Consider the following 13511-nt stretch of genomic DNA (forward strand, 5'->3'; position numbering starts at 1 on the left):
TCCGAAGAAATGCATTTTATTTGTTTCAAGTCCACACAGTAAGGAGAGCTGGCTACCCAGGTGGTGCTGGTTGGAACAAAGAGAAAGCTGACTTAGGATTTAAGACACTGAAGCGTCTGCGCACATGGGTCAAGAAACTTGCTGTTTATACCACGTGATGAATGCTGTGCAAAGGAATGTTAAAGTGCTTTGAGAACATTCCTGATACCTTGTCCACATGGATGATTTGTGCAACAAAACCCATCTCTTGTAGAGCTAAGCTTGGTCCTAAGCCTAGGCCAGTCACCAGGTCTTCTTAAACATGTGCCTCTGGTGCTGCAAGCCTGAACACCCTATCAGCAAACCCCTTTTCTTGCCGGTGAAATGTGAGACCACGCCTCCCACTAGAGACCAGGGGACCATGGGTTCTGGTGGCAGTCCCTGGTGGAAATGGCTGTATAATGAGTCCCACTCACATTCGGTATAAAATCAGTGCTGTGGTGCCAGTGAAAAGAACCCCCAAAGGACAGCTTCCTCCCATCCCTTTTATCCCTTTTGCCAAGACCACTTCCTGGGCAGGAGATTGTAAGCTGGGAACACCAGGCCCGACTTTCCGAGGGTCCTCCCTTTTTTCTCTTCCGTCAGGGCCACCCTCTCCCTTCCAGGAGTCAGAAATCTGTCATTTTCAAGGCACTGAACAGTCACATCCCACTCCCAGGTGGGGGAGGGCAGCCCCCACGTTCGTGACTAAGCCTCTGCCTCAGGAATAGAGAAGTTCATACGAAGTAACTTGCTCCCTAAATAATTTGGTATTCATGTCTGTCCGTCAAGCTTGCTTCTAAAGGGGGGCGGGGGGGGGGCGCCTGGATCTGTCAGTCACTTCAGGGCTATTGCCTTAGAGCAGAATCATTTCTCTGTACTCCCACTCCCTGCTGAGGCCAACGCCCCCCCCCCCCCAGCAGGGTCCACATCAGTTCTACCTTTGGATGGCTGTACTGTGACCCAGCCCCAGGGGGCTTGGGCTGGTGAGGTAGCCCCTGACAACCAGAGCCAGCCAGCGCCACGTTATGGGAAGTGGACCAAAACCAGGTGGCTTCCCAGGCAGCCGCTAGACCCAGAATGGCCCAGAATAAGTTGAATAGAGCCCCGGTCACCCCAGTACTCCTGCGGCTCACTGCTGGCCCCTGCCAGTCAAATGGACAAAGGAAACGAGCCAGCGTGTGCGGTGTGTGTGTGTGTGTGTGTGTGTGTGTGTGTGTGTGTGCGCACGCGCGCGTCTTGGTGGTTCTTGGGGTTGTTGGGGAGGGGTGAGACGGGGCATCCCTCCACAGAAGGCAGGAATCACAACCCTGTGGTTTTGAGTGGAGACCAACCAGCCTTTCTAAGCAACACAGAAATTCTTTGCCCTGTCTGCTGGTTCACATCCCTTCTGCACACAGGTGTCCGCCTGGGCTTGGGGGGCAAGGCTCTTCGTCCATTCTGCCACCCTATGCCCCCTTAACCCTCACTTCTCAACACTCAAGGGGAGACTGCCTTAATCTCAAATGATGTGAGAAACAGGCATGCTCTCTCTGTCAGCTTGGGTGTAGCTCAGCCCAGACGCCATGCCCACTAGCTCCTCAAGTCCTGTTTCTCTCATGGACAGGGTGGCTTGCCCCCAGGTCTTTGCCCACAGTGAGGACTCGCTCCTGCCTCCCCAGACACCTCTCCCTTACATGGCTGGCAACCTCAGTCAGGTGCCCTTGGGAGACTCCCAGTCAGGGCCACAAGGCCTGGCCGCCTTAGGAGGCCATGTCCCTGGTGAGCACACCTTCCTGCCCACCTCAGAAGGCTCCCCTCCGAGGAGTAAGGTGAAGCCTAGAGACAAGCATCCAAAGTCACCTAGCAAGTTAACAGAAGCCTGGAGCTCCACCCGCCCCTCCTGCAGTCTCAGCGGTCACGTCCTACGAGAAGCCATGGGCAATCCCCAGTGCCAGGGCTCCCCACCCCCACCACAGGCAGTGAAGTGACGGAAGACTGGTCCAAGGGGCAGAGTGACTGGATGGAACTGGTGACCAGCGGGGTGGCAGAGGGCAGGGCGGCCCGCTGAGGCCCAGGAGCCAGGGTGAGGCGGGGCCAGTGAGCATGGGGCCCAGCCTCCTAGCCCAGGCCCTGCAGCTCCGCCTCGGACTTGGCATGGCCAAGGGGCCGCAGTGTCCGGGGGGGTCTGCCCTCGGACCCCCGGTCCTGCTCCTCATAGCCAGGGTTCAGGCGGCCCATGTTGAGGGAGCAGAAGAAGCTTCGCCCTGTCCCGGCATGGTGCTCCACCAGGGCCTCCAGGCTGGCGAACTCAGCAGGCAGGTGCTAAGGAGGAAAAGGCCGAAGCTCCAGCTCCCTGTCTCCCCATGGCTCCGCTCTGGACACCAACCACCCCTTCACAGGGGATCCTGCCCCACTCCAGAAGGGAGGAAATTCAAGCCCAGAGAGGTCACTGTCCCTCTCACGGCAGAGCCAGACACCGTCTCCTCTCTTTCTTGCCAGCCTGGACAGGACTGAGCCATCCAGCTGGTGATAAGGGCATACACCCAGTCCCTGGAAACCTGTGGTCAGGTCAAGACTCCAGACCTAGAAGCCCAGGGGCTGGGTGAGCTTAGACCAGCCCTTGCCCTCTCTGAATCAGTTTCCAGCTCTGCTTAAAAAAAAAAAAAATGGGCTAGGTTGTGTGGGAAAGCCACTTTTAAAAGCCAGCATCCCTATAGGAATGGGAGACATGACCGGGCCCAAGCCTCTACACTGGAGGTCTCTTCCAAAAGGCCACTCTGGAGAGAGGGGCCTGAGGGCGGGGCGGTAGAGAGAGGTGGGGCCAAGCGGGGCCTGAGGGCGGGGCCAGCAGTCAAGATGGAGAGTTAAAAAAGGGGTGTGGCCAGAGAGAGCCAATGGGGCACCGTGATGAGGCGAGGGGGCTTCGCGGCTAGAAAGGGTGGGGCCTGAGGGCCGGGGCGGGGCCGAGCAGGCTGCCCCACACTCACCTCCACGCAGTAGCGGCCCAGGTGGTTCCGGAAGACCTGGTGGGGCACCACGCCGCACTGTGTCCGCACTGACAGGCACCACTGGCCACTGGCGCCCGGCTCGGGCCACAGCAGGAAGGCCCCAAGCACGTCTCTCCGCAGCAGGGCCAGGGCACTGGGCCTGGGAGGGCAGGAGGGAGAGGCTGAAGACGGGAGCCCTGGCCTCAGGTCGCTCCCCGGGGCAATGGCGTAACTGGAAACCATGCTTGACCCAGAGTAGTGGGCCCTCCACAGAAGGAAGCTTTTAGACTCCCATCCTAAGAGGCTTCTGAGGGGTCCCTAGCTGCTGACCGCTTCAAGGCCCAACCGGGAGAGTTTTGAAGAGCTGATGGTTAGGAAGCCGCTGCCCTGTGACAGGCCAGGTGCTGACAGCTTGACCTGAGTTATCCCATTTGATCCTCTCCATAGACCTGTGATGAAGGTCCTCTTATTATTCCCCTTTTACATTTGACACACTTGAGGCCCAGTAGGGTGAAGTCCTTGGCCTGAGGCCACCAAGGTCAGGATGGCTCTGCCCTTGTACAGAAATGTGCACATGTCAGGGCCCTGAGGGAGCCCACAATCCATTCCTCTGCCCACCCCAGGGCTGGGCATCCGGCCAGGCCAGGCCCCTCCTACCTGGAGATGCCAGCAAAGGCCCAGATGTTCTCCGTCAGACTGCCCTCACTCTCCACCAGGCACGAGGGACCACCAGGCCCCCGGGGCCACACTTCCCACGCAGCAGGGACTATGGAGACCAGCCGGGGTCAGAGGAAGAGGCCCGAGCCCAGCCCACTCACCCCACCACAACAGACCCCACACCCCCACGCTGGTCTCTTCACCAAGACTCCCCCAGCAAAGACACATCCGCATAAGGCACACCCCACTCACACCCACTCACCAGCTGAAGCACACCCACAGCTGTACCATCACCTATGCAAGCCCCCCAAGCATGCAGACCGACATGCAAACTCACGTGGACACGCACATAACCACACACAGGCCCAGCCTTGCAGAAAGGGCCACTCAGGCCCAGCCTCTCTGATTCACAAGGGCGCACTCAGGCCTGTGCCCCTGCTACCTTGGGGCAGGCGAGCTCTTTGCAACTCACAGGCCTCCCGAGCTGACAGCTGCAGCTGAGTCTCATAGGTACAGCCTCGGTAAGCCCCGGAGCGGATCACCTTGCTGCGAATGGCCTTCTTGCGCACCAGTGTGGGTGAGCAGTAGGGATTCCCCAGGCGGGCATGGCGGGTGCCCCCACGGCCTTCTGACTCTGGCAGCTCCTTCTAGGGCACCAAGAGGGGCCCACAACGGGCAGGCAGACTCAGGCCCAGCCACGTCAGGTCAGGCAAAGCCCCCTCCCACTCAAGTCCAGCACTCCCCTCCTATGACCCCCTAACCCTCGCCCAGGTCCCCTGTCCACTGCCCGCTCCCTGGCTGGGGTGCTGCATACCCCACTGCCCACAGGCCCCTCTGCAGGAAGCCGCCGGAAGGAGACCAATGCATGAACGTTCTGTGAAAGCTGATCCCGGCTGAAGGGTTCCCGTACAAGGCCAGGGGGGCCCCCCGGGCTGGACAGTGGCTTCAGGGGCACGTCTCCTGCAGACGCCAGGCAGGGCTCAGGCTGTGCCCGCTCCTCAGGGTGCTGCAAGAGGTAAGCAAGCTGGAAGGAACGGCAGAGCAGCAGGTGCAGGATCTGGACCTAGGGAGGGGGAAGGGGTTGACTCAGTTGGGGCAGGTTTCCTGGGGAACCCCTTAGGCATCAGTGCAGGTAGCCCCCTGACTCAGGATCCTCTTCCGCATTCTTCCTGGGAAAACTCCTACTTATCCCCCAAAACTTCACCACCATGCAGTCCCCCCTACCACCCTCCTTTATTCATTTAACAAATACTGGGCATCTGTTTTGTTCCAGACATCATGCCCGGAGCTGGGAATACACAGGCTAAATGCACTCCTATCCCCTAGGTACACCCTGTGTCAGTACCCTCTCAGAGCAGTGGCTAAGAGCCCAGGACCTCCAGTCACACAACCTGGGATCCAATCCTGGCTCTGTCATGTAGGGGCTGCTCTGTGACTCTAGGCAGAGCATGGCACTTCCGTGCCTCAGTTTCCTTATCTCCACTTCCCTGTGCTCCTTTAGTGAAATGGAGCACAGAAAGCCCCCAGCATGGGCCCACTGCTCTGGGGCCAGTACATTCTACCCACCACACACATTATCTAGCTCCAACATATTGGAACCGTGAGCTCCGGAAGATCAAGGGCAGTGTCTCAGCCACCTGTCATTCCAGCAGCCAGCACAGAGCTGGAGACACAGGGGTGACGGCAAATCACTGCTGGATGGAGCCAAGCCAACCTCCGCTTGCCAAACACTTGGCTGTCAAGGCTCTGTGGTTCACGGCCGTCACACTAGCTTTGACTTCCAGGATCTGTCCGCTCACCCTCTAGCTCCGAGGGGCCAAGCACTAGAGCGGTTCCTGACCTGGACCCAGTTTCTGCTCTCACAGAATTCCCTTGTCTGTCATCAGGGACAGACCAATGCTACAGCGTGGCTCATGTCACAAGACCTCAGAAGGGAAGAGTGGTCTAGAGGACTCCAGGTGGGCTTCACAGATACAGGGACTGGCCTCGAAGGGCAAGTTGGAATTTGCCAGAAGGGGAAGGGAATTCCAGGCAGAGAGAACAGCATGAGCAAAGGCCTGGCAGTGTGACCATCCAATTTCTAAGCACATGTCCTGACACCCACTTCCAGGCCCCGGGAATGCTGAGGCCGCTAACTTGCTTTTGTGGCGTCCCCGGTGGGGCAGAGCCACAGAAGGAGCAGGTGTGACAAGGAGTGCCTGCCTGGAGGGGGCTCGGGCCAGCTTGACTAAGCCCTCCGAGGCCTCGGTCCCCTGGAGGCCCTGCTGACGCACAGCACACCCCCCAACCCCACCCTCAGTGATGGTTCCCCTGCCCCAGGCCCCAGGTACCTCTCCGGGCTGGTTGCCTACAAAGAGGTGGCAAAAGAGCTTGCTGGCTGGGCTCTGGGGGTTTCGGGCCACGAAGGCAAACTGGCAGTCAGCTGGGCACCAGGTAGAGTAGAGCACGCGCCTCAGAGCATGAGCCATCAGGAGCACCTGCGAAGGAGGGGGCGGGACAGCCTCCATCAGTCCCACCGCCCGTGGGCCCCACACACCTGCCGGCTGGCCTCCCGGGCCTGCTCTCCAGCTTCGGGTCCACCAGCTCCCGGGGGAGGAGCTCTTCTCTCCTCCCAGGCCTGCCCAAACCCCGCTTCAAAGGGGAACCCTCGTCCTTCACATGGCCACTGGGCTTGGCCCCTTACTCCCCACTGCCAACCTGCTGGTTGGGATCGTCACCCCCATGCTGTGGAACTGAGGGCCGAAGTATTCACGGTCTGCAGGGTCACGGAGAAAGGCAGTGGCAGCAGGCCCTGGGGTCGCACCCCTGGTCTCTGGAGTCAGGTGACCAAGGTTTGAATCCTGGCTCTGCCCCACTCTGTGTGCCGTGGGCAGGTAAGCACAGCCCTCTGAGCCCTTGTGACAATTGTTAAGGGGAGACAGTACCTCCCTCTGATGGGGTTGTGGGTGGGGGTCAGTGAGACCTCACGCACATGGCACAGGACCTGACCCCAGGGCCTCTGTGATGCACACGTCTGGGACACGATCTGCACCACAGTCTTAGGAGAGTGGCCCGGGGGTTGTGGGCTACACAGTCTGGCACGAGGTAAACGTTCAACACACACTGGCCTTGCACTGGGAGGAGGGTCAGCGACCAAGCAGGGGCTCCCAACTGGCCTCCAGTCTGAGTCTGGCCACAGCCCACTGGCCAACTCTGGACAGGCTTACACAGAGGCCCGGGGACCTGCAAAAAGCTGGGGCTGACCGTCCTGACGCTCAGGCCAGGAGTTAATCCCCAGACATTCTGGAGAGCTTGCCAGAGGGCAGGGCCCTCAGAGAGAGAATGTTCAAAGGCCCAGAGCAGGCTGGGGTGGTGGGGAGGCTCCAGGGGTGGCACAGGGCCAGGTGCATTCTGAGTAGGACACTTGTCCCGTCCAGTCCTCACCTGCACCCACACGGGCTCCTACCTCACCCTCCCCGCTGTAGATCTTGAGGCCCTGAAGGCTGAATTTCAGGATGACAGCCCGGCGTCTGGGACAATCCTAGGCAGGAGAGAGTTGGATGGGCGCAGGTATTACCTCCCAGGCCCTGCCCTGTCCCGCCCAGCCTCAGCATCGGTCACCACAGGCTGGTCAGCCAACCCCTCCCCAGCTGCCAAGGGACTGAGCGGTGGATGCCTCAAGAGCTGGGGAAGCGTGGATGGCTTGTGGCAGACCACCCCCAGGAGGGCCATAGCTGGCCGTGTTATGACCATCCCCCACATGTGCCATCTATGGCTTCCACCCATGGGACCCAGGTCACGACTGCCCAAGGGAAGGGGTCCCCGGGCATAAGGGACGCGGCTATAGGAGCCTGGGGATGGCCCTCGCTGGGCCCGCTTCTCAGAATGGCTTTGGTGTCACCCCTCCCAGGGCCTCATTTGCTCCATCTGTGATTGGGGGGTTGGATCAGATGGTCTCGGGGCCATTCCAGCCTGACATTCCAAGGCTGTGATTCCCTGCCCGGGATGTGCCCTCCCCAGCTCCCTACCTTCAGTGCCCACAGCTGTCGTTGAACCAGCCACACGCTCTCCTGGGGGTCCAGGTCGTCCACAGGGAAGGAACCCACATACTGCTTGGGGGTGTGGTGAGGGCGGGAGGGAGGCAAGGCAGATCCATGGCTCCTGATCCCCTCCTCCAAATCCCTCCCTCCCACCAACACACGCTCTGCTCTGTGGGGTAAGCTGTGGACAGTGACAGAGCACTGTGCTCCGGCCTAGTAGGCTCTCCCGCTTCCCAGCAGGTGGCTTTGCCCGAGCCGCTTTGCCCCTCTGAGGCCCCGTCTCCTCACCTGTGCACACACACATTCTGGAGCCCGGGTCAGGGAGGGAAGACACAGAAATGGCTCCTCCCCACTCCCCATGACCCGCCACTCAGTCACCACGCACCAGAGCGCACCCCGTGGGGGCGGCCCCACCCACCTGGGCGAACTTGGTGATGCACCTGGGCCGGTGAGGGGCTGGGCCGCAGTCAGAGGCTCTCCGGCCCCCTGCCCCGGCCTTCTGCATGGCCCCCAGGGTGCCCAGCTTCGAGCTCCACAGGGGAGGAGGCAGCAGAGGGCAGGGGAGAAGGGACGGTTCCCACGTACCGGAGCCACGCTGCTCCCCTCAGAGGCCAGGGATCTCCTGCACCTCACAAATCCTTCCGGAGCACTTGCCGTGTGCCAGGCAGCATCCAGGGCACTGGGGACACAGGGAACACACAGCCCAGAACAAAATGACCGACTCCCTCCTGCCTCGGGGAGCCCACATTCTCGTGTGAAAGAAAGCGAACTAATCAATAGGAGAAGGAATTTGCTAGGGGTGCCTGGGTGGCTCGGTGGCTCGCCCGTCTGACTCTCGGTTTCGGCCCAGGTCATAATCTCACAGTTTGTGGGTTCAAGCCCCAAGTCGAGCTCCGCACTGACTCATGGAGCCTGCATGGGATTCTCTCTCTCTGTCCCTCTCTCTCTGCCCCTCACCCACTCATGCATGTGCCCACGCTCTAATAAACTTTAGAAGAGTTAAGGAAAAAAAAGATATGCCATACGCTAGACCACGATAAAGCAGAGAGGAGGCTATGATATGCAAGTTAGGGGTTGGCTGCAGCCAGGAAGGCCTCACTGAGGAGTGAGCTTTGGGAAAAGAGCCAAAGGTAGGGGTGTGGCAGGCCACACCCTGGGTCAAACACAGACATCTCTGTGCTCTGGGCTGGGCCTGCCCTGTCCAGGGTCCTGTAACCAGCCTGTACAAAGTGCCAGGAGCAGGTGGGGCACACTGGGAAGACACCGCCTGAGAGGAGGGGTATGACAGCTGCCAGGACAGTCTGCAGAGTCACAGGATGGGCAGACCTTACCAGAAGAGTGGGCCAGAGCCAGGTGGGCATCAGCCTTGAATGTCACACCACAGGAATGTAGGCTGTGCCCCACGGGCAGTGGGGAGCTATAGCAAGTTGCAAGGCAGGAGCTCTGTGATCTATGGGAGTGACCCATGAGCTGGATGGCCGGAGCTGCAGAGGCGGGGATGTGCTCCACAGGCCCTGGCCCATTCGGCCAGCCAGACTCCAGCCGCTGCCTGAAGCCCCCAGGGGGCCCTGTCCCCCAATCCAGCCCAGGTTTTGGTCTTTCCTGGGGCCCCTCTCCCAGAGCCACCAGCGGAGAGAAGGAAACCTCCCTTACTTAGACTGTCCTCAAGGACCAGGAGAGTGCTCACTCCCCCGAGAGCTCATGACCATTGCTGGTACACAGTGAATGAGGAGTCAAGGCTTCTCGAGAAAGAATGGCTGACTGCCTCTGCCTGGGTCCCCAATGACTCTCTCCCTTAGTTTTTGCTGGGGCCAACTCAGACCCTCCCACCTCCCTCCCCCATCCTGCCTGGCTCTGTCTCCCCAGACTACTTCTAATCACTGCACTTAGGATCAGAGAGACCTGTGTCCAGATGCTGTGTGAGTCTGGGCAAGCTGCCCCACCTCTCTGAGGCTCCATTTCCTCATCCCCAAACCTGGGATAATGTGAGGAGGCAAGACCTGAATGGAGGAGCAGGCACCCAGCATGATGCCATCTGGACGGGGAGTGACACTGAACAGGTACAGAGAGGATGGGGGACCCCAAAGTCTGCTGTTCGGGAGGGAGCTTGGGAGGACAGAGAGGTCTGACCACTTCCAGTGCCCTCCTTACACTGAAGGACTAGAAGACCTCCCAGTCTAGGAGAGCAAGTCAGAAGGAGAGGCCTGCCTGGGAGCAAAGATTCCTCCAGGAGAAAGCAGGTGGCATCAGGGCCCCGCCCCGGCAGGAAATGGGCGTGTCCCACTTAGGCTCCACCCACCTTCAGGCAGGTGCTTAGAAACTGACACTCCCAAGGCCAAGAGCCCAGGAACCGCCCCTACCTCTGCCCAGACCTTCAGCCCCAGGCTCAGCGAGGGTGGGGGCAGCAGCAGCCTTCCAGTACATTCTGCGAGCAACCTACTACTTTACTTTCAGTGAGTCGCCAGCACCAGAAGAGCCAGAAATAAAGGCTGCGTGCTCCCCTTGATGCCTTCCTGGTTCCTCCCTCCTGTACTCTCTCCCCTCCTGCTTTTCTGGTCTCACACCCACTTTGTGATCCTGACCGTTCTTCACATCATGTCCATCACCTATCCTCCATTTGATGTTTAAATACAACAAAATTAGATGTGTAACTGGCACAAAAGCTATGTGGCCGCCATGCCAGGTATAAAGCTGGGGCTTCCAGTGACCTCGCCTTTTGCCCTCATTATCACATCATGGCCTGGGATGCCCTGGACCCGTAGGCAGTGGGAAACAGAGGAGGCAAAGGCCAAAAACCAAATGGGGCAAAAGGGAGACAAGAGGAGATAAAGGGCAGCCAGTGGAAGTGCGAATGGAGATGAGAGGACAAAATAAGAGATAAAAGAGGGATGGGAGCAGGGAGAGATAAGGAGCACATTTCCCACCCTTCCTGTGCTGACACAGCCCCTCAGTCTTTGGTGTAAGACAGCAAAGAGCCACATGGGTCCGCAGGCACACTCACATTCGCTCTCACACATGCCGAGACAACTGTGTCTAGGGCTGCAAGCTGCCTCCTCCCTCCAGATCCAGAGCAGCAGCTTGCTTGGGGACACTCCACTGTCCGGATGGTGGAGGTGGGGGCGCCCCACCACCTACCATCTCTGGATCCTCCCCCGCCCCCCCCCCATTCCCCAGGAAACTGGAAGTTTGTCTCTTCCTCTCCCTCCCTCCCAAACCTCCCTCAGTGCATTTCAGCCCCAAGCCTGGAGTTGGGGGCTGCCCAAGGGACCAGTGAGGGCACCAGGCTCACCCCAACCCCGGGAAACAGACCTGCTTACTCATCTGGGCACAAACACCCGCTCATCGCTTTGGAACACAACTATTTTTCCAAGGTTTTACACAGGAGACTGGCTGGGTCAGCACCTTTCTAGGGGGACACCTTTGGAATGAGGCTGGGGCTCTTCTCTTGCTCCTCTGAGGTTTTCCAGGTGGCCCTGCTTAGAGACAGGACACTGGATGGGTTGATCTGTGTCGAGGGGCAAGGACAGAAGCCCTCTACTGCACCGCATCACAGCTCAGTTGAGTCATGGCGGGGCCCACCTTTACAGCATCTGGGAGACCGCTCAGCCTGGAGTCTGGGCTTAGCAAAGGGTAGTTCAGAGGGGTGAAGCCACTTGCCAGAGGTCACACAGCATAAGGGGGGGGGGTTGGGAAGCAAGTCTGGGTCTCTGAGGGCTCTTCCCCTAGGCCACGGCAGTGTCCTCAGACTCCCCTCCCCAGTAAGCAAGGTGTTCCCATTTGAGTTTGGTGAGTCCCAGTCTATCCGGCTGCTCGGAGCACCTCAGGTGCTAGGGGCTGATCTTAATCAGCAAAGCAGCTGCGTTCTCTGTCTGGCTGCCTCTCTGCCCAGATGGTCTGGGGCTGCCAGAGCCCCTCCGGTCACCTGCCTCACCTCCACTATCTTTGGCTCGGCCGCACAAAAGAGCCCCCCTGCCCCAGCACACTCCTTGTGCCACCCTCACCTACCCTTGGCCTCCGGGTGGGAGGGGACTGGACCAAGCAGCCAGAGGTCAAGATCAACATCACAGATTGTGAGGTCCAGGAGGCTGGTATGACCTTGGGCGAGCCACTTAACCTCCCAGCCTCCATTTCCTCAACTGCAAAGTGGGGATAACAATAGCAGCTGTCTCCTGGGTTGTTTGTTCCTCCTGAAAATATTTCAAGCGCCAACTACCTGCCAGGAACAAAACAGTTCCTGTCCTGGGGGGGCGGGGGGCGGGGGAAGGTACTGATAGCAACATTTCAGAGGACTTACGTGATCTGGAGAAAAACAGTAAGGTGGGGAGGATACGTGGTGTGGGTGTTCGGGGGGTGCTATTTCATACAGGGTGGTTGGGGACGGCCGCTCCAAGCAGACGACATTGAGCGGAAAGTGCTGTTTTCAGGATTAAGTGGGGCCGAAGGCACGCAGGGGGCCAGCGCCCGGGAGGCACAGAGCGCTGCCCAGCGCGGGTCATTCTTCCCGCTCTTATTGTCATTCCTGGGGACTGCGGCCAGGGCTTTGGGCTGACGGTACCCGGCCCGGGGAAGAGAAACTCCCCAGACCGACCGAGGGGCGAGCGAGGCAGGACGCCGGCCGAGGAACGGCGGGGGTGACGGCGGGGGTGACGGACGGTGACGGCGGAGGTGGCGGTGATGCGGCGCAGCGGCCGGGATGCTCCTCCCCAGCCGAGACCTCCTCCCCACCTCTGCGGCCGGGGACCGAACCCCGCTCCCGCCGACCCCCCAGCCCCAGCCCCTGCCCGGCCCCCCTGCGCTCACTCACCGCGGCCTCCGCGTCTCGAGCCCCGTCGCCGCTGCTCCGCGCCGCACCCCCCGCGCGTCCTGCGCGTCTCCGCCTCCCGCCCCGCGGCGCCCCCCGCCCGCGCGCCCCCCACGTGGCCGCGGGAACCAGCACCCGAATCACCTGGCGGCGGCGCCCGGCGCTAACTCACCAATCGGCGCCCGCCGAGCGACTCCGGTCGAGCGCGCCGCCCAATCAGCGGCCGCGAGGGGCCCTGGCACCGCCCCCGCCAGCTCTCGCCCCGGCGCCTCGGCGCTCCGCCTTAAAGGGCCTGAGGGGTCATCTCTGCCCACCGAGGGCGTCGCTACTCCGGCTGGGGACCCTCAGTGCCCAGGGCCTCGCCGGCGGTCCCCTCTTTGAAGAGACCTCCCCTTTCTGCCCCCTAGCTAGCTCCTCCTTCTTCAAGCGGCGGCTCCAGCAGCTCCTCCTCCGGGAAGCCTTCCCAGACCACCAGGGACTCCCCTAACCCCTGGAGAGCCGTCGCAACTCTTGCTGGTCACCCCACTCCTCTTACTAGAGTGCAAGCGGCACTGATGAGAAGGGGCTTCCATCCCCAGTGCGCAGGACAGAGCCTGTTCCGTTCAGTGATTGCCGTCTCGGTGAGTGAGTGAACGCGCCGAGGACCGGGTCTCCGCCGAGGCAACCCGGCTAGCCGCACCCTTCCTCCCTCGCCCTCCGATGGTAGGGGGTATCGCGTATCCTCTTCCTCATCCTTTTCCCGCCGGGCCGGTTTCCTAGAAGGATCAGTTGAGTCGGCCCAGTTCAGCGTGAACCTTGGTCACTGTACGTGGGCCGTGACCCTGTCCTTCAGGTGAGCAAATCCAGCCAGAGTGTCAGCTAGAGCTCTGAACTGGAAAGCACTTTCGTTCCCATCAGGCCAGGCACCTTGTAGGTGCCAAAAAATAAATTGCAAACCCAATGCAACCCGGCCTTCGGTGTAAGTGAGACGTGAGTTTCACCGCAGAGAGGAGACACCAGACATTGCCTATGTGCTTACTCTTCAGAAAAAGGGCACCGGGGCTCAGG

General features: G+C 60.3%; 1 protein-coding gene across 1 annotated transcript; it reads right to left on the bottom strand.

Annotated features, from left to right (window-relative positions):
• On the bottom strand, nt 1–12506 carry SH2D5 (SH2 domain containing 5). Its single transcript, XM_030327805.2, has 10 exons — nt 12468–12506; nt 8082–8342; nt 7652–7732; nt 7090–7164; nt 5975–6121; nt 4459–4707; nt 4117–4291; nt 3645–3753; nt 2988–3147; nt 1–2322 (listed from the first exon to the last, which is right to left on the bottom strand). The coding sequence occupies exons 2-10, from the start codon at nt 8166–8168 to the stop codon at nt 2119–2121; spliced, it is 1287 nt and encodes a 428-aa protein (XP_030183665.1). The 5' UTR covers nt 8169–8342; nt 12468–12506; the 3' UTR covers nt 1–2118.
• Between the last annotated feature and the right edge of the window lie 1005 nt (nt 12507–13511).

This window comes from Lynx canadensis, chromosome C1 (genome assembly GCF_007474595.2).
Source record: "Lynx canadensis isolate LIC74 chromosome C1, mLynCan4.pri.v2, whole genome shotgun sequence".
NCBI lineage: Eukaryota > Metazoa > Chordata > Mammalia > Carnivora > Felidae > Lynx > Lynx canadensis.

Excerpts from the sequence above, each read along its gene's own strand:
- SH2D5 (XM_030327805.2), bottom strand. The coding sequence starts at position 8,168 with ATGCAGAAGGCCGGGGCAGGGGGCCGGAGAGCCTCTGACTGCGGCCCA. Across the intron at positions 3,754-4,116 it reads GCTGTCAGCTCGGGAGGCCT|TCCCTGCTGCGTGGGAAGTG; the intron begins GTGAGTTGCAAA and ends TGGTCTCCATAG. Across the intron at positions 3,148-3,644 it reads GCCTTTGCTGGCATCTCCAG|GCCCAGTGCCCTGGCCCTGC; the intron begins GTAGGAGGGGCC and ends CTGCCCTCCCAG.